Source organism: Trichomonas vaginalis, chromosome I (genome assembly GCF_026262505.1).
Source record: "Trichomonas vaginalis G3 chromosome I, whole genome shotgun sequence".
NCBI classification, from domain to species: Eukaryota; Parabasalia; order Trichomonadida; family Trichomonadidae; genus Trichomonas; species Trichomonas vaginalis.
Window position 1 is genome coordinate 26,024,616 of NC_067203.1, and position 27,641 is coordinate 26,052,256.

General features: G+C 32.9%; 4 protein-coding genes and 8 pseudogenes across 12 annotated transcripts, besides 5 other annotated features; 8 read left to right on the forward strand and 4 right to left on the reverse strand.

Moving 5' to 3' along the window:
- Positions 1 to 513: 513 nt before the first annotated feature.
- On the forward strand, positions 514 to 2,043 carry TVAGG3_1051540 (protein serine/threonine kinase protein; the record flags this gene model as incomplete). The annotated part of the gene is made up of 1 exon (XM_001315966.1): positions 514 to 2,043. One exon carries the CDS (start codon positions 514 to 516, stop codon positions 2,041 to 2,043), a length of 1,530 nt encoding a protein of 509 aa, XP_001316001.1.
- A 200-nt stretch (positions 2,044 to 2,243) lies between these two features.
- On the forward strand, positions 2,244 to 3,408 carry TVAGG3_1051550 (uncharacterized protein; the record flags this gene model as incomplete). The annotated part of the gene is made up of 1 exon (XM_001315967.1): positions 2,886 to 3,329. The coding sequence occupies one exon, from the start codon at positions 2,886 to 2,888 to the stop codon at positions 3,327 to 3,329; it is 444 nt and encodes a 147-aa protein (XP_001316002.1).
- A 593-nt stretch (positions 3,409 to 4,001) lies between these two features.
- Positions 4,002 to 4,430: a mobile genetic element.
- A 1,105-nt stretch (positions 4,431 to 5,535) lies between these two features.
- On the forward strand, positions 5,536 to 6,052 carry TVAGG3_1051570 (annotated as a pseudogene). Its single transcript has one exon. A coding segment is annotated over exon 1 (517 nt).
- A 294-nt stretch (positions 6,053 to 6,346) lies between these two features.
- Positions 6,347 to 6,512: a mobile genetic element.
- A 290-nt stretch (positions 6,513 to 6,802) lies between these two features.
- Positions 6,803 to 7,454: a terminal%2Cinverted (terminal inverted repeat of Maverick-1C transposon ID:TVAGG3_1051590).
- Positions 6,803 to 27,641: part of a mobile genetic element that runs on past the window's edge.
- Positions 8,186 to 8,758, reverse strand: TVAGG3_1051600 (annotated as a pseudogene). The gene has a single exon. A coding segment is annotated over exon 1 (573 nt).
- Positions 10,393 to 11,006, forward strand: TVAGG3_1051610 (annotated as a pseudogene). The gene has a single exon. A coding segment is annotated over exon 1 (614 nt).
- On the reverse strand, positions 11,372 to 11,977 carry TVAGG3_1051620 (annotated as a pseudogene). The gene has a single exon. A coding segment is annotated over exon 1 (606 nt).
- Positions 11,995 to 14,904, forward strand: TVAGG3_1051630 (organellar and viral DNA polymerase type B; the record flags this gene model as incomplete). The annotated part of the gene is made up of 1 exon (XM_051255757.1): positions 11,995 to 14,904. One exon carries the CDS (start codon positions 11,995 to 11,997, stop codon positions 14,902 to 14,904), a length of 2,910 nt encoding a protein of 969 aa, XP_051081331.1.
- Positions 16,301 to 16,588, reverse strand: TVAGG3_1051640 (uncharacterized protein; the record flags this gene model as incomplete). Its single annotated transcript, XM_001280173.1, has 1 exon — positions 16,301 to 16,588. The coding sequence occupies one exon, from the start codon at positions 16,586 to 16,588 to the stop codon at positions 16,301 to 16,303; it is 288 nt and encodes a 95-aa protein (XP_001280174.1).
- Positions 17,541 to 18,510: a mobile genetic element.
- On the reverse strand, positions 19,955 to 20,329 carry TVAGG3_1051660 (annotated as a pseudogene). Its single transcript has one exon. A coding segment is annotated over exon 1 (375 nt).
- On the forward strand, positions 20,419 to 21,436 carry TVAGG3_1051670 (annotated as a pseudogene). Its single transcript has one exon. A coding segment is annotated over exon 1 (1,018 nt).
- Positions 21,630 to 22,617, forward strand: TVAGG3_1051680 (annotated as a pseudogene). Its single transcript has one exon. A coding segment is annotated over exon 1 (988 nt).
- Positions 26,050 to 27,624, forward strand: TVAGG3_1051690 (annotated as a pseudogene). The gene has a single exon. A coding segment is annotated over exon 1 (1,575 nt).

Below are 27,641 nucleotides of genomic sequence, written 5' to 3' on the forward strand. Positions count from 1 at the left end.
TGGGATTTAAAAAATCGGACGTATTTCTTATGCATATGTCAATGATTGTGTTTCATCTAATTTATAAATAACTCAACTATCAAAATTTGATATTTAAAATAAATTAGCTCATAATAGCTTGACTTATTATAATTATTGATTTTTGTCTCATTACAATAGTGTGTCTTGCTCGAGAATGAAACTTTATCATATTCCCAATGAATTGAAAACTATAAAAATATTTATGTAAATTGAACAAATGAGCTGAATATAAAGATTATTATATTCATTTTTGATAGAGGATACATGTTATCAAAAAATATTTTCTTATTCTGATCGAAAACAATTATTTTCATCCTTTATTTTTAATCTTTAAAGATTAACTAAACCTATCCCAAACTTAAAAAGTTTCTTTTTTGAACAATAGCCAATACAAAATTAGAAAGTAACAAAAATTTCTATTATTTTTTTCCACAGAATGACAAAAATAATTAATTCAAATGAAATTGAATTAAAAACGATTATTTAATTGTTATGGAATCGAAAGAACAAAGAATTGGCAATTATATCCTTGGGCAAACACTCGGATGCGGCACAACAGGCAAGGTTAAGCTTGCACAAAGCGTTTTAGATAATCAAAAATATGCAGTTAAAATAATTAAAAGAGAATTTCTTGATACAAAACCAGAAATGTCAAAAAAGATTCACAGAGAAATTGCTCTTATGTCTTTTCTTGATCATCCTCACCTCCTTAAACTCGTGGAGTTTTTTGAGAGTCCTCGTCATCTTTATATCGTCATGGAGTACGCTCCAAATGGCGAGCTCTTCGATTATCTTATTACACGCAGAACATGTGCTCCTGATCGCGCTTTGAGATTTTTCCGCCAAATTATTTATGGTCTCGAATACTTACATTCACATGGATTTTGCCATCGTGATCTAAAACCCGAAAACATATTACTTGATGGAGCAAATCAGCTTAAGATCGGTGATTTCGGCTTCGCTCGCTGGATGAGATCAAACGTCGCGGAAACATCTTGCGGATCCCCTCATTATGCCTCACCAGAAGTCATTCGTGGCATCAAGTACGATGGCCGATGCGCCGATATATGGAGTAGTGGCGTTATTTTGTATACTCTTCTAAGTGGCAGTCTCCCATTTGATGATTCTTCTATTCGCAACTTGCTCGCCAAGGTTAAGGCAGGTGATTTCTATATGCCAAATTTCGATAAACCAATTCAAGATCTTATTTCACGTATCCTTACAGTTGACCCATCTCAGAGAATAACAATACCTCAAATAAAACAGCATCCAGCCTTCAGAATGTACGTTCCAGAATCATACGTTTTTCCAGTTCCAATCCCTCTTCCTTATATTCCAGCTCCAATCGATATTTCAACAGTTGATGAGAGTATTTATCGCGTATTACTTAACCTCGGCTATTCTTCAATAGACGATATCAAGACAGATCTCACAGCAAACTCTCATAATATGGCAAAAGTATTTTACACAAAACTAATGAACTGCGTTTCACTCAGAACATTACCATGGGTCGATCTACATAATTCCAATCTTGGAAAAATTGTCGATCCAGAATGTTTCATCATTCAGCCACAGGAAACAAGTTTCCCATTAGATGCGGCCCATACAAACGATCCATACAAGAGGCATCAACACATTTGCGTGGCATCTTCTTCTCCAGATTTGTTCAGTTTAGTTGATCGAACAATCTTCGTTCCAATTGAAGAAGTTTCACACTTAACAGAATCTCCTGCTGAAGAACAAGAGTTTACGCTTGAAATTCCTTTGGAATCTTTCATGGATGTCGCTCAAAAAGTTTTACGAATGTATGGTTATGACTTTTTCCATCCGAACGACGTACATTTGATAGGAAGAAAAGACCATCCTGAAGTATATATCTTATTCGACGCTTTATGTTTCTCTGAGAACCAGATTGACGTTAAATTGTCACGCTATATGGGTGACGAGTCGGAATTTGAGTCAATAATTAGTGCATTGACATCAGATCTCCAAGATTTGTTAGGTGAAGCTGCAAGCTTTTAAAAAAATTATGTTTTTAGTCTAGTTTTTCAAATTTAATTAATACATTTTTCAACTGATATACCTATACACTCTATGAATTCATCGTCATTTAAGAACCCATTCAGATTCAATCTCAAAAAAATCTTCTTTGGAAATGCAAACCATAATACGATTCTAAACCAAAACATTAAATAAAATAACTATTGAGAAATAGTTCATTTCTCACAATACTCAACAAAGTTACTGATTTCAATTATTCAATCGTCAGTTTGGCAGCTTCCTTAGCTTTAACGCCTTATTTGGAAAATTATACAAACCAAACTGATGGTTTCATTTATGAATGTAGCGAACATTCAAAATATCATCCTTTTTATATGGTAACTAAAGAGAATAATGCTCTTTGGATAACTTTTAGAGGATCACATGATGACGATGATTGGGCTACGAACTTTGATTTAGCTAAAACAACCTATACAAGTAAAAATTTCACCATAGATTTTCATAGAGGATATTATTTATCAGCAGTCAATACTCTCATTGATGTATAAAAGTATATTAAGCATCATAGAGGGCCAATATACTTCACAGGACACTCATCTGGTGCATCAATTGCAATTTGCGCAACAATTCTAGCATCCATCAAACTTCCATCGAAAGATTTCAATTGTATTGCATTTGCACCCGTTCCAACAGCAGCACGAGTTCCATTATCAATAAATGAGAAAATTACTACATTTCTCTTAAGAGATGATTTCGCACCATACCTTTCTTTGCGCAACGCCTACAATTTCCTTGCAAATGAATCACAAATAGACAATGGCGAAAAAAATATTTTACGAAATTTAAGAACAGTCTCCAGATTTATGAAGCATTCTCATATTCCATACTTTATACAACTAGGCCAACATATTGTTACTCGAATAAAAAGCCTAGCCCATACAATTGCAACGTTTAAACCAGAAAAACATGATATTCTATTACTTTCGGGAGTTATTTATAGAATATCTAAGATAAAAAGAGTTTTCATTGATGATTACATAACAAATGCAACTTCAATTTATGAAGATTTCAAATTTAATATTGGAGGATTTATTGAACATGATATGAGGGCATACAAAGCTGCATTATATCTTCTGAGATTTGATAAACCAGAAGAAGAAATGGAAGATGGCTTAAATTCAACAGTTTTATTAGACGGTTTAAATAATACAAAACTCGCTCAAAATAACACATTTGTTAACGAAACCAAAGAAGAATCTGGATCGAAACAAACATCACAGAAGAAGAAATCCAAAAAATCCAATTAATATAAGCTTTATTTGATTTATATATTTATTTTTTGTAGTAAAATGATTTTATTCAACTAGTATTAAATATTTATATGAGATATCAGTTCAAATTATTATAATTATTTTAATTCTTAAAGTTAATCTAGTAAATCTGACTTTGTATCCACATGGAACATACATATATCCACAAGTTTAGGGGGTTTATTCTATGAAATCTACTTAGATTTGTCTATTTAATTAGTAGTATATATGACGGGTTGTGTGACTTTTTTTGTAAACGTAAGAATTCATACAATATTGAACGATTTTGTATCTTTTTTTTTAACATATGAAGTAAAAAATGTATGATTCTTACGGTTTTTATTCTTACGTTTTTGAATAAATCAAGATTTAAAATGATACAAAATTGTAAGACATTTACACTCAGCCCAAACATAATGTAATAAAAGAAGCTATATATAGATGATGTCAGATATTCCGCGATTAATTAAACATTGTTTAAATCCTGAATGGAATCAATGGAGTCATAATCAAAGACCTCATAAACGAGTAAAAGAAATTAGAAATAATTATTTTCATGAATGAAAGATTCACTACCATAATGAAATAAAAAAATTTTTAAAAAATAAACTTTAAAAATTATGTCTTACATTTTTGAATAATTTATTTTTAATTCGTATGAAATGAGCGTCAAAACTAACAACGTTAAAAAATTAGGATTCACAAACGAGGAAATAAAGGATATATTAGATGAGATGTGTTATGAAGTTAGTAAATATTATTTAAGAAATTGTCAAAAATTTGCCGAGTTATTAAATGATTTAGATTATGATGGAAAAATGAATAAAGATGATGTTATAAATTTCTTATATCCCACATCTGAAGAAGAAAAACCTAAAGAACCTGATGTTTTCCCTGAATATTATGAAGAACGGATTAAAGATGATGATGAATACAATGAAATTGAAATTGAAAGACTGGAAAAAATAAGAGATGAAATAGATGAAAAAATTAAGGAATTAAGAGAAGTTGAAAAATATAATGAAAATGAAGTAGAGGGTTTAATGAATATCCCAGCTTCAGAATCAGCAGTTCAGAAATCTCATGAAGAAAGATATAAAAATTATGTCTCAGAATCAACACAAAATTTATTAGATGGCGAAATAGATGAAACACTTTCAGAAGAAGGTACTAAATTTATTCGTAAACATAAGTTACAATTTATTGATAATGAAAAATACCCCTGTATCCTGCTTTCACCACCTTTAGATTCTGAGAAATTCAAAAAAGCTCTTAAAAATGTGACATATGCAACTAATACGATTAAGAAAGAAGATCATGATATTTACACAAATTATTATTTAAATAAATGCACGGGTGTTGATAAAGTTTTTGATTTATTAGATAAAATATCAAAAGAAACCATTGGAACATATAAAATTTTGTGTGATTGTGGTTTCATTAGAGAGAGGGTCAAAGTTGCTATTTGTCACTTTTCCACAAGAATATAATGGGGAAAAAGTTATCATATAGTTGATCTCATTCACTGAGGTGAGAGATGCATGTAGTGTAATGTGATAAACAGTGGGATTGCTGCTCTAAGTCCTAGGTTCGAGGCACATTGGCTTCATTTTTCTCTTTTTTATTGACGTAAACTATTCAATTTTTGTGTTATCCATTCAAATTTCAGAATTTTTTTTGCAGATTTCACGCTACATTCGAAGTTACCTTTTGTAACAACCACCACCGCCTACGAAAGACGAAAGTGTGTCACGATTTCACCCGGAAATCCGATGGTTGTTTAAGAGTAAGCACTTTTGGCACCTACTCGGTTTCATTATTGAAGATACCAATAATGTTTCATATGAAAGAACAGCACCGAAGGAAGACGAAGTTGAAAGGTCTATACCATTCGTTATTAAGAATATAAAAGATATGAAAACTTATAAACATTATATTTATTCATTTATTTCAGAAAAAATGGAAGCAACCCATAAAACATCTTCTCATCATTTTATAGCTATTCATACATTCCTTTTCAAAGTTGTGAAATTAAATAAGACAGGAATTAGATTTAATGTATCAGGGTACGCATTCTTGAGTAAATTAAAATGTATTCATCACGTCGCAGATGATAAAAATTTATGTGTTCTTAATTCATTTTATGGGCTTTAAAAAATAAACTTTATTTTTATTTATTTTTTAATTTTTTATTCTTACATAAATGAACAAAAACGGAACCGCTAAAATGAATGATAATCAAATTAGAGCAGAAGGTAGAAGGTTATTTAAACGCTTCTATAACATTCCTGATGGTGTTAATCCTAAAACTCGTAGAAGTTATTTAAATGAAGCAATAGATTCATATGAAGGGTTTGACATTTCATCAGAAAGTGAGAGATTAGCGAGAATGTTAAATGTTAATATTGATTTCTATTATTGTGATCCTCAACCAGAAGACGTGGACATAAATAAGGTAGACTTTCCATTAGTGGAATCAATAATGATAGATCCAGAATTTGAAACAGTAAATATTTTATTAACACAGAGTCCATGTGGAAAACTTCACGCTGACAGAATAACAGACGTTGAAGCACTCACCGGCTATAGAGTTTGTCCATATTGTAAAGAAGAAGTTTATTCTATCCGTGATGATCCAGAAAGGAAAAACCAAAAAGATTTTTAAAGCATTGTGAGAAATGTAAAGAAAATAATGGAAGATTAATTCAAGACGTTCAGTTGCAAAAGACACAGCAACCATATGCACCACATATTACGAAACAGAAGATATATCAGTGGTTATTAGCTCATAATTTGCAGGAATATTATCAACCGACAAGATATTATATTACTTTTGACTTTGAAACATTAGAGACTAAAGAAGAATTACAACTTTCTGAGTGTGCAACTTTGAACGCTTACTTAAAACCATTCATGGTATCATCAACGGTTAAATTAAACGATAAAACATATACGAGGAATTTTTGCTTAACTTCGAGTGATTCTTTTATTTCTGATTGGATTGAGTTTTTATTTTCAACCTGTTCATTAGTTGCTAAATCAAATATTGAACAATATGAAGAATTAATGAAGTCGCAAACGGACTCTTTGAGTCCTGAAGGTCTTTCAGACCAAACGGCGGGGACTTTGTCCCATACATTAAATGAAAAACAGAAGGAAGCATTTAAAGAACTTCTAGATGAGGAATTTAATAAAGTGAATATCATAGGTTTTAATTCGGGAAAGTTTGATTTAAATTTAATTCTTCGTGATTTAAACACTGCAAAATGGAAAATAAAATCAATGCTGGGTTCTTCTTCTCAATTTAAGCAAGTCATTGTAAAGAAAACAAACGCTCCATATGAATTGAGATTTATTGACATCAGAAATTATATAGCGGGTGGGACATTAGACCAATTCACTCAAGATTTCGGAAACAATAAATCACGTGTTAAATCCTTTTTCCCTTATCAATTCATCACATGGGAGAAAGTTAGTATACAAGTCTTGGGTATGGTGGCACTGCGTTCCACCTTACCCAATACTTGTGAATTTGACACTTTACAAAACCGTTAACGTATATTTTACAACATGAACGCAAAAACTAACTTAACCTTAAATATTTACAAAGCCGCCAACAATTTCACCTCACTATCGTTCTCACTAACAACTTCACTAATGTTCTCATAAATTTTCCTCAATATCTTCATCATCAGTGTTAACCCTATTGTAGTCATACTTGAAGCCATAAACTTTCTCTAACTTCTTAACGTACAATTTACATAACTTACCTTCGTCATCGTATGGTTTAATGATATAACTATTTCTATCTTTATAAACAGTCAATGAAAAGTCAACTGGTCTCGGATGTATTTGAAAGAACATGTTATGCTCAGGAAGGAAGAATAAATGTTTAAATGTATGTTTGTTATATGTTTTGATTTGTATGAGTTGCTTTTGTTCTGTCATTTACATCCAAATAAAATAAAAATAATTTTTAAAAATAAAATAAAAAATAAATGATATCACCACCCTCACACGTATGAAAACATAGCACAAAAATAAATTTAGGTGAAGTGGTGAGATCTAACCCTTTTTCACCTCATTTCACCCTGTTGAATTCATTGCTTTATAACTCTCTTCCTTGGTTTCTTTTTAGTTGCTTTCTTCACGTCTGTCTCCAACTTGACTGTCTTTCTTCTTCGCCGTAATGATACCAGTTACTTCCACCAGTCAATGGGTCAAATGGTCTTTCGTAAGGGTTTCCATACATTCCATAGGGACCATACGGAAGAACTACTGGTGGAGAAGAAACATTTTCTTTAGTTCCATCGACTCTATTTAAATGCATTGTTTCACCTTTCATCTGGTCATTAAAGTCTTTTGCGTGTTTTGCAAACTCATCGTCCTTTCCTAAAGCATTTTCTGACTCAGTCGCAACCAAATTGGATGCTTTATTTATGAGCCCTATTTTATTTAATCTTAACTTCTTTACAACCCAGCCTCCAATCTTTCCTTTATTTGCATCTAATGTCTTTCGAAACTCTTCCTCCACTCATTTTATTTACTGCGTCATAAGCTCCAAGTGCTTTTGCTCCAAATGCTAATGCTTTTGTTCCCATTGCGCCTAAAGCTGCCCAAGCTACCATTTACACCATATTAAAATCATCTCTCTTCAATATTATCTCATAAAAGTTCTCGTTACTGGAGAAAGTCAATGAAACATAAGCGTTCTCACGGGCTTCGCCCTCACCGCTTTGCGGTCTATCTAACTTCTTTCTTATATCATCTATACGCTTCAAAATGTCTGAACAATTGCTAACATCTTCTACAACAGTTATTTCATCATGAATGACCTTCAAGAACAAGCTCATTTAATATGCTATTAAAATCATCTCAATAATGAGTCCATCCTTTCCATCTTTAGGTAGCACAACATCTTTCATTGAAGAAGGTTCGACAAGTCTTATGTTAAACTTACTGACAAAGTTTGTTATACTATAATGCTTGGCGGCGAATACATATAGTTTGAAAGACATAATATAGATTCTTCAGCAAATTCACTTATACTGGATTTTATAACAATGTTCTCACGAGACCAAATACCACCAATTGACAATCTTGTAAGCAATCCTGCTGAACCTTCAACTGTAAACGTCGATGGTAACATTCCACGAAGGTCATCTATTGACATCTTTGAGTCACTGAATTTAAATATTTTCTTAAAGCAATCGTCATTATCTAACCATGCAATAGCTTTGAAGTTTTCATTCGAATATACATCTGCTTCATTAAATGTAAACCTGACTTCTTTGCAGAGATGACTTTAAAATCTATTGAGTTTGTTTCAAAATTATATGCTATGGTAACTTCTGAAGGTAATGGATGTCCTTCCGCAGTCAGTTGTTCTCTCACTACCGTTTGAAGCTTTGTTTAAAAACTTTCATGTCATCTCCTGTGTCTAGGTTCACATACACAGCAACAGGGAAACTATCTTGCTTCTTTGTTTCATCATTATATCTCAAAACATTAAAGTTCTTCAATAATATTGTTCTTCCTGCTGGAATACTTCGAACCTGTCTGATTTCAATAGCTTTCTCACCTCCTACATACTCTACCCAGTGTCTTGGATATTCATAAGTATACTGACTTTCTTGAATTTTGGTTAGGTTTCATCATAACGTGTTCATAGTATATCTTTATACTCTTGTCAGTTAGACTCGGTGCTATGTTCTGAATATTTCTGACTTGCATTTTTAATGGAGATAAAATGAAGCATTTAATACATGACGTAGATGAAGACATGAATGAAACTACAGACAAACTTAACTCTTCTCTTATTCTTCCTTTCAGCAAAGATTATGAATTCTGTTCAAATGGTGTGTATTTCTATTGTGGAAAGATGGGGTCAGGAAAGACATTCAACCTCATTCGTCATATACTCATAACAGAACGTTTAGGAAATGACTCATATTATGACCAAATCATTATATCAGCAACTTCAGACTCTATGGACTCAACAGCGAAAACATTTATGTCAAAAGTTCAAGCCTCTGTCGTTAAAGTTCCAGACAGTGAACTCATTGAATTTCTTCAACGTTACATTCGACGTAAGAGGAAATATTATGCCATCGTTGAATTTATACAGTCAGGAATGCAAAAGACTTCTGAGGAGATGGAAAGAATTATTGACAAACACCACTTACGTCAATACTCAGGAGTTTACGATATGAAACGACTTACAAACTACATTCTGTCAAAACTTTCAAAATACCCCTTCAAAAAATATCCATCAAACACTTTATTAGTTTGTGACGACTTCGCCGGAAAAGGTTTAGTGTCAAAGCCTGACTCACCATTAGCTAACATCATTACTAAAGTCAGACATTACCACTTAACTGTAGCAATACTTATGCAAACATGGCGTTTTCTTGCTTTAAACATAAAACGTCTCATAACTGACTTCGTTATCTTTCAAGGTTTCTCACGCTATGACATTGAACTCATTTGGAAACAGTCAGGTATAACATTACCTTTTGAAGAAATTTGGGAAGCATATAAGTCTCTCATCTCTCCTCGTTCATACCTTGAGATTCATATCATGACTAATACCATTAAAGTCAAAAATATTCCATGGGAACGACCAACATTGTTTTAAAGTTTAACCTTCAATTGACTGATGATAAACAAATTCCATGCATCTCTGTCACCATTTCTGTTAATATTTTTGCTGTCATTCATATCATCCACTTCTCCATCCGTTAGCTTTTGAGGATATGCGTTAGAATAGCTGTTCTTAAATGAAGGCTTTTCACCTTTGAGAGCATAAACTCTATAACTTTCTGCATACTTTATGTTTGAACCTCCTGAGCCATCGTTGACATAAATTTTTATAGGCTTCCACCCTTTGTTCATGTTCCTGCTTCTTCCCTTTGCTCTTTTGTTCAGTAGTTCTACATCTTTATACACAGCTCCTGTCTCAGTGAATTCAACAATATTTTCATTCGTTAGCTTTACATTCAAACCCTTGTCGAGTATATTGTTCATTTCATACATATAAAAGGTTTTTATTCTATATGAAATGAGAAGCAAATCCATCTTAGCTGGTGCCGTTAATGTTCCAATTGAACCAACATCAAATGTTGACTCACGAACGACAAACAATATTGTCATAAAGAACTATAGTTCGGAGTGTTTGAAAGAAAAAGAACCAGATCTTAAGTCGGTGAATTTAAACACAGCTTCAAACGCTAACGCTACATCAGATGTTAAGTTAGAGTATCCACCACTGGACCAAGTTCTTTCAAGAGAAGCCAACGACAACCCTTACACAAATGTTCAAACAAATCCTTCAGATAACGTAGACCATTACCTTCTTCAGTTATACCAAACAATTTTACTCAAAGACGATAAGAAGCTTTTGACAAATCTTATAAGCAAGAACCAAATAATTCTAACAAAGGAGGACCTTGAAATGTTATCTCACGAATAACAGGGAAACAATGTGTCATTGACTATCTCGACCCTGAAATCGAATGCTGTGGTCAAACTCCACTATTCATGAAAATAGGTAACATCCGCATCATTGAAACACCAGGAACTACAGGAGTTGAGTTTAAGTATAAATATTCGAACGAGTATACAAAACTTTCAACAGAATATAAACTTTGCTTGAAATATGTTTTAGTAAATTAAAGCAATTTGTAATATCTATCCAAAACTTCTTCAACAGTATCGAACTCATCTTCATAATGCAAACCTAATCTTATTGACTTGGTGCAGTTTTCACTAACACAATATTTTTCTGTTCTCTTGACTGACATAACTAATTCATTTGTTTCATCAAACAGCAACAACCAAAGTTCATGACCTAATACATAACATTCATACTTTATATTTTTAGCTCTGAGTTCTCTTGTAAGCTGTTGCATTTAATATTTTCTAAAAAGTCAACTTCAACAGTCATTCGCACTGGTGCCTTCAGTTCTACAGGCTCTCCTTGAAAGTCAACAAGTCTGAATTGCATGTCTTTCAAATTATGAGGACTAATGCGAACCCATTTACCTAAATGAGTTGCTATGACAGGAACGTTTGGAATGAACATTGAATTGACTGCATAACAGAAGATTTATATTCTACTGAACCTTTACTATTAACTCCTGAAATGCCTGTGACATTAGCTATTTTAGACTCAATGTATAAACAATTACCATAACATACGTATGGAACAGATTTCATCTCAATCGTTTTGTCAACACTTTTCAAAGGAAATGTCATATGGTATGCACCCAAAGAAGTTGTACTCTATGACTCATTCGTGTTATCTTAAACTCCTTCGCATAACTGAACTTCAAAACTCCTGCAATAAGTTTAACATTCATTAAGTTTTCTTCGTTCTCCTTGTTTATTGTAGTATTTATGAGCGCATTTAACACTCCAGCTAATGTTTCCATCTTATATTCTACATTATTGTGAAATCTTATTTCGTGCTTCTTTCCATCTATTTCAAACTCCATGAAATCTGTTTCGTCAGTTATAACGAATGAAGCAATAGTATTAAAGTCAACAACTCTGAAAGCAAGCGCTTCATTCTGAAGACCTAAGTTTGTTTGTAGCTTTACTGTCCCGTATTCGTTTGGGTCTGTACTTTGCAAATAGAACAACATTTTATTCTCATTAAAATATGACTATTGCTGCATATGCGTATGAAACAAATGAAGCAAGAAGAGCACATGAACTAGTAAACGAAAACTCAACTTTAACCATTGAAGGCAATGATTTAGTCATTGACGATGGAAAAACTAAAAAAGTCATTGATTTCGATACTTTTAACACTTATGACCCATTCATTACAACAAGCAAGGTTCCCATCATAAATGATGGAACGGTGCAATATATAAATTCTACAGTAGATGCCTCATTAGTGAAAGTACTGAATGTTCTCATTGAATTGTTAAAGAGCTTTCGATTTGACGACAACATTAAATGCCTAAAGAATTTAGTCATGAATGAGAAACAAATTCTCGGCGTTGCTGGTAGCAGTAATGATGTACACCTTATGACATTAGAATATTATAACGAACATAAAGATGAACTGAAAGGAGAGAAGGGTGACACCGGACCACAAGGACCACAAGGAATACAAGGAATACAAGGAATACAAGGACCTCAAGGCGAAAACGGTTTGGATGGAAAGGATGGAAAGGATGGAAAAACTGCTAAATCATGGATATGGGACCTTATAAATACTGGTTTAACAGCTGCTTCATATGGAGTTCTTCAATACCAAATCAGAAAGATATGGGCAGTACTTGGTGAAGAAGCTTTAGATGACGTTAAAAATGCTTTGAACTTCATTTCAAATGGTTCGGATACTATTAAAACTTTATCTGGTTGGATGCAAGAAACAAGGAGTCAAATAGATACTGTAAGACGTATAGCAAACAATGCACGTACGGGATTGGATACTTTACGAGAAGCACAAAATACACTAAAGGAAGCAAATGATATTCTTGGCTCAGTATCAGACATGCATGAAGATTGGCTTAAAGGTATTGACAAATCTTTAAAAAATCACAGTCAGTCTATTGCTGACTACAAGAAAAGTATAGATTTTTTACATAGTGCTATGGACGTACATGATGGAAGCATAAGGAACTTACTTAATGCTAACAATAACTTACCAGGAACTATTAAAGCATTTATAAAGTCCTTTGTAAAACCCGGTGCTCTAACATTTAGGTCTTTGAGAGCAAGAGCATTGAAGTCAAGAGATGCAGAAACTCCAGAAGAACCACCAAAACCAACAGCTAATGAAATATTGTTCGAATATTTTCCAAGGTACTCTGTTCTCATTGCATACATTCAAGAAATACTTAAGAAAGCAGACTTGACTTTAGGAGATGATGAAAGTTCTGTATATCTTTCGTTCCAGTTTCAAATAGCAGAACTTTTGAGACAGATATACTTAATGTATGACAACATCTCTGATTTCACAAGATATGATGACGACCATGACCCCGAACACGGTGAAGAAGAAGTTTTACAAACATCCATTAAGACAGGAAAGGTTTTAACTCAAAGTCTCATTATTGACACCAAAGATGGCGAAGTGGACGTTCTTCAAGAGCTGAAGAAAAATACTTCTTCGGGAGGTGGTGGTAGGCATGAACTTGAAATAAATGAGATAGAAGAGAAATTAGCCGAAAAAGCAGATAAAGAACATAAACACAATATCTCCGATATAAATGAACTTCAAGCTACATTAAATAGTAAAGCAGATAAAAACCATGTTCATTATATAACTTCAGATGAACAGATTATAACGGACTACCATGGATATTTAACACAGGATGAAAAAGTGAAGACGGAAGATGTTAATGAAAGAAGATATAAATACATTCGTGCTAAAGGTTATGACATACACTGTACTGTACAGTATGACACAGGTAAAGCACCAGAAGCATTTGGTTATAACGATGAAATTTATGCCTCTACTTTCAATGTTAACGGTGTATTAGTTGAACCAAGATTTACATTGAGAGTTAAGACAAAAATAACCGTTGAAGATGCTATTAAAAGTAAAGCTGACAAAGATGAACTTGACGCAACGAACAAAGTTTTGAAATCTCATAAACACAACATCTCCGATATAAATGAACTTCAAACTACATTAAATAGTAAAGCTGACAAGAACCATACACATAAATCCTTCACTACTGTTAGAGCAGACGACATAATATTGAACTATGCCCTCGGTTCAAGTGCACCTTCAGAGAATCCGAGTACAAGCGTAAAAGATACACTAAACTCCTTAAATAACAAATGTATGAACATTGAAGGTCATGCCAGAAACTTTGAAACACATGAACTACCAGCAATGTTAGATAAGAAAGCAGACAAAAACCATACACATAAATCCTTCACTACTGTTAGAGCAGACGACATAATATTGAACTTTGACCTTGGTTCAAATGCACCATTAGAAAATCCAAGTACAAGCGTAAAAGATACTCTTAACAATTTAGATAACAGTTGCAGGAATATCGAAGATCATGCCAGAAACTTTGAAGCATATGAACTACCAACAATGTTAGATAAGAAAGCAGACAAAACAGAGCTTCAAACATTAAAGACTGAAATACTTCAAACATTATATCCTGTTGGTTCTTTATATACGTCAATGAACTCAACAAATCCGGCAAGTGTTTTAGGTTTTGGTACGTGGGAACAGATTGTAGATAAATTCCTCTATTGTGCTAATAGTTCAAAGGAAACAGGTGGTTCGAAGAAAATTACTGAAGCAAACCTTCCACCGCACACTCATACAGGAGCGACAAACACAACAGGTAATCATTCACATTCAATAACAAAAAGAGGTTTTACAAATCTTGCAGCAGGTTCGGATAGACAGGGAATGAATAGATATGATATCACAACTGACCCAGTAGATTCAAGCGCAGGTATTTTCTGTGGAACCGCAGGAAATCATTCACACACTTTCACAACAAATCCAACAGGCTCGGGTGAAGATTATATGCCACCATTTGTGACTGTATTCGCATGGTATAGAGTTCAAAATGCAAAAAAATAATGCTGAAAATGAAATATATTTTTGGTCAAAGCTTCCACGAGAGAAAAGATTCCCCATTCGCTAAGGATTCCAAAAATGAAAAAATCATTGATTTCGGCTGAGAAAAACAGCAAAACCTTTCTTCCACGGGAACAAAGAAATAAAGAAGAAATAAAGTAAATTTTTATTTATTCCCGTGGAAGATAGAGCACTTTTATGACACTTTTTATTCACGACAAACAAGACAAACAAAGAAAATAAGAAAATACGGCGCTGTCGCGGTTCGAACCACAGACCCTGACCCTCCATAACACCACCTTAGACCACTGTGCTACGTAGCCTGTCGACATAAGATTTTATAAATTGCATATTTGACGTAAATTTATTTCCATCTAGCTTCCCACCGCATAAGATATTCATACGTGTTTGTAAGACATTCATTAAACTTCTTTTCTATTGCATCTAATCTTGCGTTATTTTTTTCAATAACTTGTCTGTATTCTTCATCATCTCCAGCAGTGTTTGGGTCTTCACGTTTAAAATATTCATTGTTAACCAATTTTTTATCTACAAATTTTATTAGTGTTTGATTCACTTCGTTATGATAACGGTCATATTCTTTCAATACGTAAGTGAAGACAAAATGCGTCGTACCTTCAATCTTAAAGCTTAAAGAACTTTCAACACAGTTTTGAGGGTCTGTCAGTGCGTCAATGAGATAGTATTCGAAGTCAGTCAATAATCTTTTTAAAGTCATTTCATACAGGATAAAATTTAATGTTGTGAAGAAATAGTGTTTATCTCAGAAAAAATAAAGTGAGTGTGGTAGAATTTACGAAAAAGTGACAATAGAAAAGTGACACTTAACCTTAAATTTTCAAACACTATTTTTTGATTGTATTTTGTTATTTATATATTTATATATATAAATATATTTATATATGTATATTTATATATGTATATTTATATATGTATATTTATATATGTATATTTATATATGTATATTTATATATGTATATTTATATATGTATATTTATATATGTATATTTATATATGTATATTTATATATGTATATTTATATATGTATATTTATATATGTATATTTATATATGTATATTTATATATGTATATTTATATATGTATATTTATATATGTATATTTATATATGTATATTTATATATGTATATTTATATATGTATATTTATATATGTATATTTATATATGTATATTTATATATGTATATTTATATATGTATATTTATATATGTATATTTATATATGTATATTTATATATGTATATTTATATATGTATATTTATATATGTATATTTATATATGTATATTTATATATGTATATTTATATATGTATATTTATATATGTATATATTTATATATGTATATATTTATATATGTATATATTTATATATGTATATATTTAAAAGACGGTGGTTCACCAACATGATTATGAAAATGATGTCCAGTTACAAATCTGTATTGATTAGATTTCATTTCAAAGGTAAAGTTAGCACTACAACTTCCCCATCTACAGTAATGTCTAATAATTGTTACTCCATCTGAATTCAAATGCGAATCTTTCCGATAATTGCAGTTAGCACGCATCTCTGCTTGAACTCCATATTGAAGATAATGAATGAAATCAATATATTGTTTTGTATCAGCAAGGGGTGCAGGAACGGATTGATTCATTTAAAAAATGAAAAAAGTGAGAATTGTCAATAATTAAGGTTAATATTGAATAAATAATACATCAAACTAGTTTTAGAGTTGATAGTAAGAAGCGAAGAACACTACCAGTAAGATACAGCAGTAGTAGCTGCTTCATGCTGCATTGAGTATTGTTGAATAATTTGAAGTAGTGGTTTTTGAAATCAGCACCCCTATGAGAGCGCTGGCGACCGAAACACCACTAGTAAGATTGTGTATTAGAAACTGCTTCATGCTGTGTTGAGTAAGCTTCGATGTCTTTGTAGGATAGCTTTCTGAGAGCGAAACAAGATAGTGTTGAAAAAAATTTTGAAAATCTGAGAGACTGTGCAAGAGCCAACGACCAAAACACTACCAGTAAGATACAGCAGTAGTAGCTGCTTCATGCTGCATTGAGTATTGTTGAATAATTTGAAGTAGTGGTTTTTGAAATCAGCACCCCTATGAGAGCGCTGGCGACCGAAACACCACTAGTAAGATTGTGTATTAGAAACTGCTTCATGCTGTGTTGAGTAAGCTTCGATGTCTTTGTAGGATAGCTTTCTGAGAGCGAAACAAGATAGTGTTGAAAAAAATTTTGAAAATCTGAGAGACTGTGCAAGAGCCAACGACCAAAACACTACCAGTAAGATACAGCAGTAGTAGCTGCTTCATGCTGCATTGAGTATTGTTGAATAATTTGAAGTAGTGGTTTTTGAAATCAGCACCCCTATGAGAGCGCTGGCGACCGAAACACCACTAGTAAGATTGTGTATTAGAAACTGCTTCATGCTGTGTTGAGTAAGCTTCGATGTCTTTATCAGACCACCTTTAAATTAACCACTCACATTCTCACTGTGGTCCATCTAAAATTTGTAAACTTTATGACATAAAATTATATTATATGCAGGATCCCACCTATTACTTAATCTTTTTGGAATAAATGTTTTATAATGAGAAAGGGACAAACTATCCAGTGTCACTTTTCAAAGGAATAAAAAAATAATAAAGATGAAATAATAACATGAAATCTTATATAAATATAATTTTATCTAAATAGATAAATGAATTAAGCAGTTTACAGTTATATATATTTAATGAGAGACAATATCTAGTTCTATGGTAGAAATGACTCTTAGACTCAAATAAGTAACACAGATAGAAAGTACTCAGTATAACAATTATATATGTACACTCAAAGTTAGTCGCTGCTAAAATCTTAACCTTGCATTTCGGGAAAATCTGACAAATGGCTCTTAGACTCAAATAAGTAACACAGATAGAAAGTACTCAGTATAACAATTATATATGTACACTCAAAGTTAGTCGCTGCTAAAATCTTAACCTTGCATTTCGGGAAAATCTGACAAATGGCTCTTAGACTCAAATAAGTAACACAGATAGAAAGTACTCAGTATAACAATTATATATGTACACTCAAAGTTAGTCGCTGCTAAAATCTTAACCTTGCATTTCGGGAAAATCTGACAAATGGCTCTTAGACTTGTTTTGATAATTAATTCTTCAATTATATTATAATTTATAACAAATTTCCTCAAACTATCTGTATGTCATTCAATTCCCGGCCACTACATTCAATGATGGACCATTTCCTTCAAATTTTGAAATACCTTATTCAATTTGTTGTATGGAGCCCGTGATATTCAACACTATGGAGCTCCTCCAGTTTGGTATCCAAGAAGAGATAAAAGCTAGCATGGGCTACTCTCAAAAATGCTTGAAGCAATATATTCAAGTTTGCAACAAGGATCAATAGATTCAAATCTTGTTTATTGTACTTTAAAGGTACTTTTAAAAAAGAAACAATTAATGTAAAAGATTCAAATAATTTTTTATTATTATTTTATTAATTTTTTAAAATAAGGTTAATAAAAAAGTGACACTGGATAGTTTGTCCCACACTCGTTTTATAATATTTATCGATTGATTGTAATTTTTTGTATAAAAAAAGTTTTTTATTTATATTAAAAATATATTCGGTTAATGATATTATCTTATAATTTGTAAATAAATCTAGTAATAAAATAACTTTAATAGTTGGTGTCACTTTTTCGAAAATTCTGGTTTTTTCATAATCTTTTTAAAGTCATTTCATACAGGATAAAATTTAATGTTGTGAAGAAATAGTGTTTATCTCAGAAAAAATAAAGTTAGTTTTATTTTTATTTATTTTTTTATTTTGTATGTAAAGACAGTAATGTCAACATCAGAGAACACAACAATTGCTATCGTTCATGAAGCCATAAATGAAGAATACGAGTACATACAGTATAACAAACAGTTACGTCTTATTCGTTCAGTCAAAGATGACATGTACCAAATGCAAAGTATTTTGAATGCTCTTCTTTCTACAAAGCAAGCATATCATTGGTTTGAAAACCAACAGGCAAAAGAACTTTTAGAAGAATTTCCTCATATGATTGCTTCCCTCGGAAAACCGAGAGAAGAGATTCCGTACGAAAATCGCAAGAATTTGGCTCCCGGTTTGAAAGGTTATTATGTTCATAGACTTTTAGTAAATGCTGTAGCAATGTGGGCTTCACCTCGTTATGCTTGTTATATTTTCATGATGTTAGATGAACTATATAAAGCAGAAAAGAAATACCATGGAAAAGAAACTTCAAGCAAAAGATGAAGTCATTGAATCCAAAGACAAAAGCATACAGAAAAGAATACCACGTTCAGTACCAAAAGGAAAGGAAAAAAGCTATAAGTATATGATTTACGCTGAAGAGTTGGAGAAAGAAGAAGATAGAGATATGGTTATGTTGCATTTAGTGAGAAGAAACAACAAGAGCTTTTATGACTTAGCTAAGATATATAAATCTGACAGAAACTGGTTCTATCGTGAAAACTTACCGATTTCAATGACACCGAATGAGCAAATAAAGGAAATTGTCAAAAATACTCTTCCTCAAACACACTATGACATCAAAGGTTGCACAATACTTACATTTAAAGAAGACTTAACATTACTGAAAGAAAAGATAACAGAATATTTCGACAACTTCAAAGAGGAAGAATGAAAACTTACCGATTTCAATGAAAAACATTAACTTTTTTTGACGAAGTGAAGATTTGCACTTTGTCAAAATTTAATGAAAAACATTAACGTAAACATTAACGATAAAATTTATTTCCTGGACTGTTGTCAAAATGTCATGTTGTCATCATTTTTAAAAGAAGTTAATTAACCTGGTAGCACATGGTGACGTGGTGACACTTTCAGTTATTCAAAAATATATTTTTTTAAATAACTTCAGGGTCAATTTCTTCAACCATTTCACTTCCTTCGTCAATGTCAATTGAAGCTTCTTCAACCTTTGGTAAGAATTTCTGTATAACATCTTTGTTCGTTATTGTCTTCAGAGATGAAGGATAATATTTCACATTTGTTTCACCCTTCTTATATTCTTTCTGTTCGGAAAGATTTAAAGCAATACTGAAGAAGTCAATGTTAGAGTTCTTTATAACAGTATAATGAGTATCTTTGACATTCACGAAGAAACTCTTTTGTTTCAAAACTACTGCTAACTCTTGTGAAGTATAACGTTTGCGGTCAATGACGATAGCTAATGGTCTGACATACTGACCAAACTTAGATTCTTTCACAAACTTCTTGTTAAAGATAACATTAACATTTGAAGCATTATTGAACTCATTCTTGATGGCAGTAGCGAGAGCATTGTATGAAAAGAACTTGCAATCTTGCATGTGTTTCATTAAAATAAAAATATTAAATTATTTTGAAAAATAACTTTAAAAAATCTAATCTAATTTTTTCAAAAATATTTTTTTATTTCCTACTAAAGATGTATCGGAAGTTGTCTAAGTTAGAACACTCGGAAATAAAACAACTTCTTACAGAAGCTAACATAGAAGTAGCAAAGCATTACGCAACAAACAAAAAAGCACTCGCTGACATCCTCAATGACTATAATGGTGCAATAAGTTATGATAGAATTCATGAGTTCATAAAGCCGCAACGCGGCGAGGACGAAGTCCATGCAAGAGCATTTCCTTTAAATGACGTTGCTATTGACTTATATCATAGACGTTCAGTACCTCATGAAGTAAGAAGAGAAATGTTTGACATAACAAATGCAAACGTTGGTCATACTCGTAAAGCTCTTTCGCATGATGTTCGTCAAGAGATGTTTGACATAACAAATGCAAACGTTGGTGAAACACGAAAGAGAGACGACACACTGAAACAACAGAGAAGAGAGATGTTTAAGAGCGCTATAGAACAAGTTCGCAAAGCTAACGATGTCATTCGTTCCATTGACGACAAACCAAAAGAAGGTGAGAGATGGTTAAAGAAAGATGAAGAGAATAGGAAGAGAAATGTGAAGTCAGGCAATAGACTCATTGACTTTAACATCGAAGCTTTAGATGAACCAAACAGAGACTACTTACACAAACATTTCGGTAAGGTTTTCATGAGACTCTTAGAGAAGATTAAAATAAACTCACAACAGATGGATGGTATGTTATAAACTTGGTGGAAAGTATGAATGTTCTACGTTAAACCTCAATAATATTGGAACATTACTACATCAGCTCTTGAAGGAGAACTTTATATCAGAGATAGAAGCAAATGCTGCAGGTATTGTTGAAATGCACTATGACTTCTTCTTGACAAACATAAAGAATCTTACTGAAATAAAGATGTATGATTTAACTGAATATGAAGGCTTAACGATGTCAGATGTAAAGAAAGGAAACCAAAAGCGACCATATAGAGATGAAAGCACACTGACAGAAAGACAGAAAAGATTATTGAACAGACTTAAACAAACAGGAGATAAACAAGATATAGATGACTTCTGGAATGAAATCCTTGGTGAAAAGAAGTTTTATAAGAAGAGAAGCGGTCAGTTCTGGAAGTATCTTTGCACATTACCTATAAATCTTGAACGCTACCAAATCTTCAATGAACTGAACAAAAAGCAACGACAGAGACAATTGTTTCGTTTATGCTTGCATTCAGGCTGGAGTAAATGAAGAAACTATTGACCACATGAGAGAAGTCATTCGTGTTAGAGACTTTCCTCAAAGTAAAGTACAAGAAATTTCTGACGCAACAGGTATAGCATTCAATGTTACCATTGGTTATTTCAATGACTCAAGACATAATGAAATAAAGAGATACATACCAAAAGAATGTAAAACTGTTCGAACTATTGACTTACTTCTTGTTGAAGACCACTACATGCTAAACGAAAGATTACCAATGACAACATATTTCATTCGCAACTATATAGAAATCTTGAAGGAGTGTGGTGGAATGAACATTGAAAAACAGATGAAAATATATACAATGAGAGATGATAAATACATTGTTCGCATGGATAGAACTACACCGCTATGGGATGTTATGAAAACATTGTGGGAGTGCAAATATTTCGAACCTATTTCTTATGGAGAACTTTTCACATATACGACTGACTTATATAAACAGAACCTTGCACCATTTAAAGATTTGACATATGCTCCAAAGTATTGTGTACAACTGAAGAAGAAAGCAGAGTCAAAAGAAGTAAATAAAAATAAGTGCAAGTTCATTCCTGAGCATGTTTTTTTGCTGACTTTGAGTGTAGTACCGATGGCTTTCATAAAGCTTTTAACATCTGTTATGACAGTGAAGATGGTTCAGTGAGTGAAAGCATATGGGGTCAAAACTGTGCAACAGAATTTTTGGAGCGACTTCCTGACAAGAGTTTAATATATTTCCATAACCTCAGCTATGACATAAACTTCATCTTAAGACACATGACAGAAGTGAAAGGAACTCCCATCATTAAAGGTTCACGAACAATGCAAATAACTGGCTTATATAAAGGAAGGGCAATTATTATAAAAGACTCTTACAGTGTTATAAATAAGAAGCTTAAACTATTTCCTGCTATGTTTAACTTACAAACAGGACCGAAAGAAGTATTTCCATACAACTACTACAGCAGTGTTTTGTTAGCAAATGACAACAGAACTGGTGTCATTTCTGAAGCATGTAAGTTTGTAAAAGATATTGAAACGTTCATGAAGAACATAGATTCCATCAAAGGTTGCAGAATAGATGAAAACCACTTCGACTTAGAAAAATATAGCACGTTTTACTGCAAACAAGATGTAAGAATTTTAAGAGAAGGTTTTGTAAAGTTCCGCAATGACTTATTGAAAGAGTTTGATTTAAACGTTTATGACTACGTTAGTATTTGTTCTATTGCTAACAAATTGTTTGAGAACAGAGTGTACTTCCCGAATGGAAATCTTTATGACCTCTCAAATAAACCAAGAGAATTTATTTCAGATGCATTCAAGGTGGAAGATGTATGTTGTCAGATAACATTAAACAAAAGAGCAAAAAGAAACTCATTGCTGACTTCGACGCTGTTTCATTATATCCATCAGCTATAGCAAGACTTTATACTTTAGAAGGAATTCCAAAAGTATTGAAGGATGAGATGTTAAGCACAGAGTATCTCATGAGACATTTATTCGATGACGACCAAAAGGAACCCATTGGTGAAAAGTTTATGTCTGGCTTCTTTGTTCTCATTAAGATAACAGAGATTGGAATACATAGACACTTTCCTTTAATAGTTTGTGACCCTGAACTAAATCCAGAACTTAACGTTCCCAGAAGTTCAAACACTTGCTGTTTAATGTATGTTGACCATATAACATTACAAGACCTCATAAAATATCAAGGTGTCAAATGTGAAGTGTTGCAAGGATATTACTACGACGATGGAAACAGAGATATTAGAATAAGAGATGAAGTAAAGAAGTTGTTTGAGTTAAGGTTAAAGTATAAGAAAGAAGGAAATCCTTTGCAAGAAAATATAAAGCTCATTCTGAACAGTATTTATGGCAAAACTATTCTATCTCCTATTGAGTCAAAAATAACCATAGTAGATGACAAAGATGCTATAAGATATGCCATCAGAAACTACAACCATATAGTGAAGTTCGAAGGTTTGGATGGTTCAGATAAAACTATTTTCAAGCTAACGAAAAGCATTTGCAGACACTTTAACTTCTGTCCACTTGGTGTTAACATTCTGTCTATGTCAAAACGTATTATGAATGAAGTGTTTTGCACGATTGAAGACTTAGGATTAAAAGCATTTTATCAGGATACAGATTCGATGCACATTTACAATGAAGACATACCACGTTTAGCTCATGAATTTAAGAAGAGATACGGTAGAGAACTTATTGGTAAAAACCTTGGTCAGTTTCATAGTGACTTCGCAGAAATAACACCTGGAAAACAAAGTTTAGCATACAAGTCAATATTTTGTGGAAAGAAGACTTACATAGACTTACTCACTAACGATTTAAATGAAGTTGCATTTCACTGCAGAATGAAAGGCGTGAAGCAAGATGTTATTGCTTTAACCGCTAATGAAATGTTTCCTGAAGCTATACAATGCTATTACAATGAAGATAAAGGTTTAATGGTTCCGCAAGGAAAATTTGACAAAGACTCTGAGTTCAGTGTCATGAAACTTTATAAAGCACTTTATGACGGTCAAGAGATTGGATTTGACTTATGTAAGTCTTCTAGTCCTTGCTTTGCTGAAAAGTTTAACTTCTCAATAACGACTAAAACAAGCTTTATTCGTAAGTTGAAGTTCTGAGGTCATTTATTTTTGTCAGCAATGAGGTCATGAATGAGGTCAGCAATGAGGTCATGAATGAGGTCATTTATTTTTGTCAGCAATGAGGTCATTCATGATAAAAATAAGCCGCTAGCGGCAAGGGCGAAGCCCATGTGGTCATTTACAATACTGCGATGGTAGAGTTTAAGAGTTGTGCTTCAATGTAGAGACAGTCCTTATGGTCTGGAGGTAAGAACACTGGGCAGTTATGGTCATGAGTGGAGAACATGTCTATCCAAAACTCACGATTGAAGCCAGTTAATTTATAGTATTTAGGGTTAGGAAGTGGTGTAGTTCTTGTATGACCAATGAACTCATTTTCAACTCCCTTACTTAAGTTTGAATATAATATAGCTTGCTTTCTATCCCAAATGCCAGGTGTTACAATCTTTGAAAATTCATTTTTCCTCGGAAGCATTGCATCATAATTGAAAACATTCTTGAAATCATCACTTGGTTCAGAGATTTGAAATCTTATACGTAATGGATTTTCTTTCTCTTTAGCTACTTCATTGAATGGTGAGAATACAACAAACTGACAGTCATGAGTTCCATCTTCATTTTCATTAAATTCATAATGAAAGTCTATAAGTTGTGGCTGACTACCTTCTTCTTTCAGTTGTGCAAGAAACTCACGTAAAGGCTGTAAAGTTTGTACTTCAATGTTAAACTTTTTCTCGAACATTTCATTAAATGAAATCATACATTGCAACAATGTTGTATCGTCTTTAAAGTATTTGTATATGTGAATGTTTTGGGCGCTTAAAGACTGTTCGTCATTTTCTATCTCGACTTGAAGTATAAAGTCAACTTTCCTAAATGCACGTGTTATATACATAGATGTTATGCCAATGTACTTCTCTTCATTTATGTTCACAATCCAGTCTGTTGGAAACTTAAACGTTACTCTGTTCCCCTTTATTTTGACGTCAGGGTTTTCACTACTGAACGCAACAGATAAAGGTATTTGTCTATACATTTAGTTCCAATAAAAATAAACCATTTACTCTTTCTTCACTTCAGCTTCTTTAGCTTTTGCTTCAGCTTCTTCTCTAGCTTTCTTCGCGAGCAAACGTGGGTTCTTCTGTCTTCCAGCAGCTAATGCAGCTAGTTGTTTTTCACTAAGTTTTCTCTTTGGTCTCTCTGGCTTTGTTCTTGTTTTTGTTCCTTCAGTTCGGATAAAATTTGCTCGCGAATTTTCTTTCTTCAATGCTTCAACATCTATGACCCTTGGGTCTTGTCTGTAGGACTTGTCTGAGTCATTTGACTGCAGATAAAAAAACAAAATTAAAACTTTAACCGATGTAAAATGAGCTTGTCAAAATCAGAACGAGAGTCTATTATATAAATGACGCCAGAGGAATACAACATCCTTTCTATTACGTAAGTCAGAGTAAAGATGGTAAAATATATGTAAGAAAAAGAAAGGTTCCATTAGCGAATGCAGAAAGCGACAACATTAAGGTGGCATGGCAAGGGTGAAGTCCACGAAGCCCATATAAAACCTTCTGTTCAAACTGAGCCACCAAAAGAACCAGAAGAAAAGAAGCCAGATGTACTTTCAATAACGAACCAAGAGCTTATTGGCAAAGTTCGTGAATTTCATTGAAAAACAAACCGAGTCAAAGAACGCCTGACCCGCCAGTGAAAGAAGTTGAGACAAAAGAGAATGTACAGTTCATTGAAAATGTCAAGAAACAACTTCCACCGACGAATGCAAGAAGAAGAGTGAGAATAATGAAGTAAATAGATATTTTTATCTGAAGTAAATACATGCAGAACGAACAGCTAAACGAATTTACTCCAGCAGAGCATATTCATCAGATTCGCTCATATTTCGATATCATAGACAATGCAGTTCAAATTGGTGACACTAATAGAAAATATTCTGACGCAAGATTCCATCACAACCTGGAACTGCTAAAGATAACACATGGGTAACATTCAATCTCTCACCTCCTGGTGAAAATATGTTGGACCTTTACAATACATTCATTACGTATAAAATGGAAGGTCAATTTATTGTAGATAAAGAAATTGGTTCAGGTTCCAATAAACAAACCCACTAGGATTTTGGATTGGTTTCGATGACGCTTTCTATGCAGTTGCTGGATATCAAATCCTTGCAAATGGTCGTATCGTATATTCTCAAGACAACGCAAGAGAAGAAGCATATATAACTTCAAACTCACAAACTACCGAACAAATAAAGAAAGTAGATGTTTTCTCAAAGACTCGACATGAAGATGTATGGAGTCATTCGGGAACATGCAGAACAGGACAAATTGTTAGTGGTCCAATTACAGCAGGAAAATCATTTGATTTTAAGCTTCGTTTAAGAATTCCTGTTAGAAAGTTTTTACCATTAGAAGCTATAAGATTTATTCCTGCATTTGCTGGTAACATTCAGCTTAAAGTAAAGTTCAGTAGCGACGCATTACAATGCACATCTATATCTGTAAATGATATCATTGCTTTCAATCCAACTCTTAAAGTTGCATTTGCTTCAGATTCAAATCCACCGACAAATAAATTTGTTCCATGGAATGAACCATTCACTATGATAACGAAGGCAGTAGAAGGCTAGTGGAACAGTTACTATTACAACTGTAAACCAGCAACTATTTCGAACAAAGATGGATTTTAATGAATGTTTCATTCATCCAAAGTCATTCTCTTTAGACCCTAACATTTATACAGAACTTGTAGAACATTATACAAACGAGGCTTTATGTTTTTCCTGTTAAAGTTATGGATTGGATTCCTATGGACGGTTCATTCTCAAAGAATACAGATAGTTCAAGTGCAACATTTACAGCAGCTTATACGCCTATTAATGTTAAAAGTATTTGGGCACTATTTAGAAAGAAAGACAACTATTATGTTAATTTTGAGAACCCTAAGTTTAAATATCTTCAGCTTTCCATGGGAGCTTATGGAAATATGCCTGCAGAACCTGAAAAATCATATGGACCTGTATTTTATGAAATGGTTGCGAACGCCTGCAATACAAACAATGATATGATAGGATTTAATGAAGATGTTATGAGGTCATTGGTGGATGATGGTAGTGTGGAACATAAATGGGATAGCTATGACAACACACATTTCTTATGTGGTTTTCCAACAGAAGTGGACTTTTGCTTCCAGCAAGGTCAAACATCTACTGCTCCAATAACATACAAATTGTCTGTTAAAGGACCTATTGAACTAGCAACTGAAAACGTACCAAAGCCACTTATTGGATTTATGAGGGATTGTTGCTTTGCCATTCAGGTGCGTGCTAATGGCATCCCCATAATAAGATTAGATGACTATAACTTAGCTACGGACGACAGTGAGGAATAAAGGATGAACGTTTATTT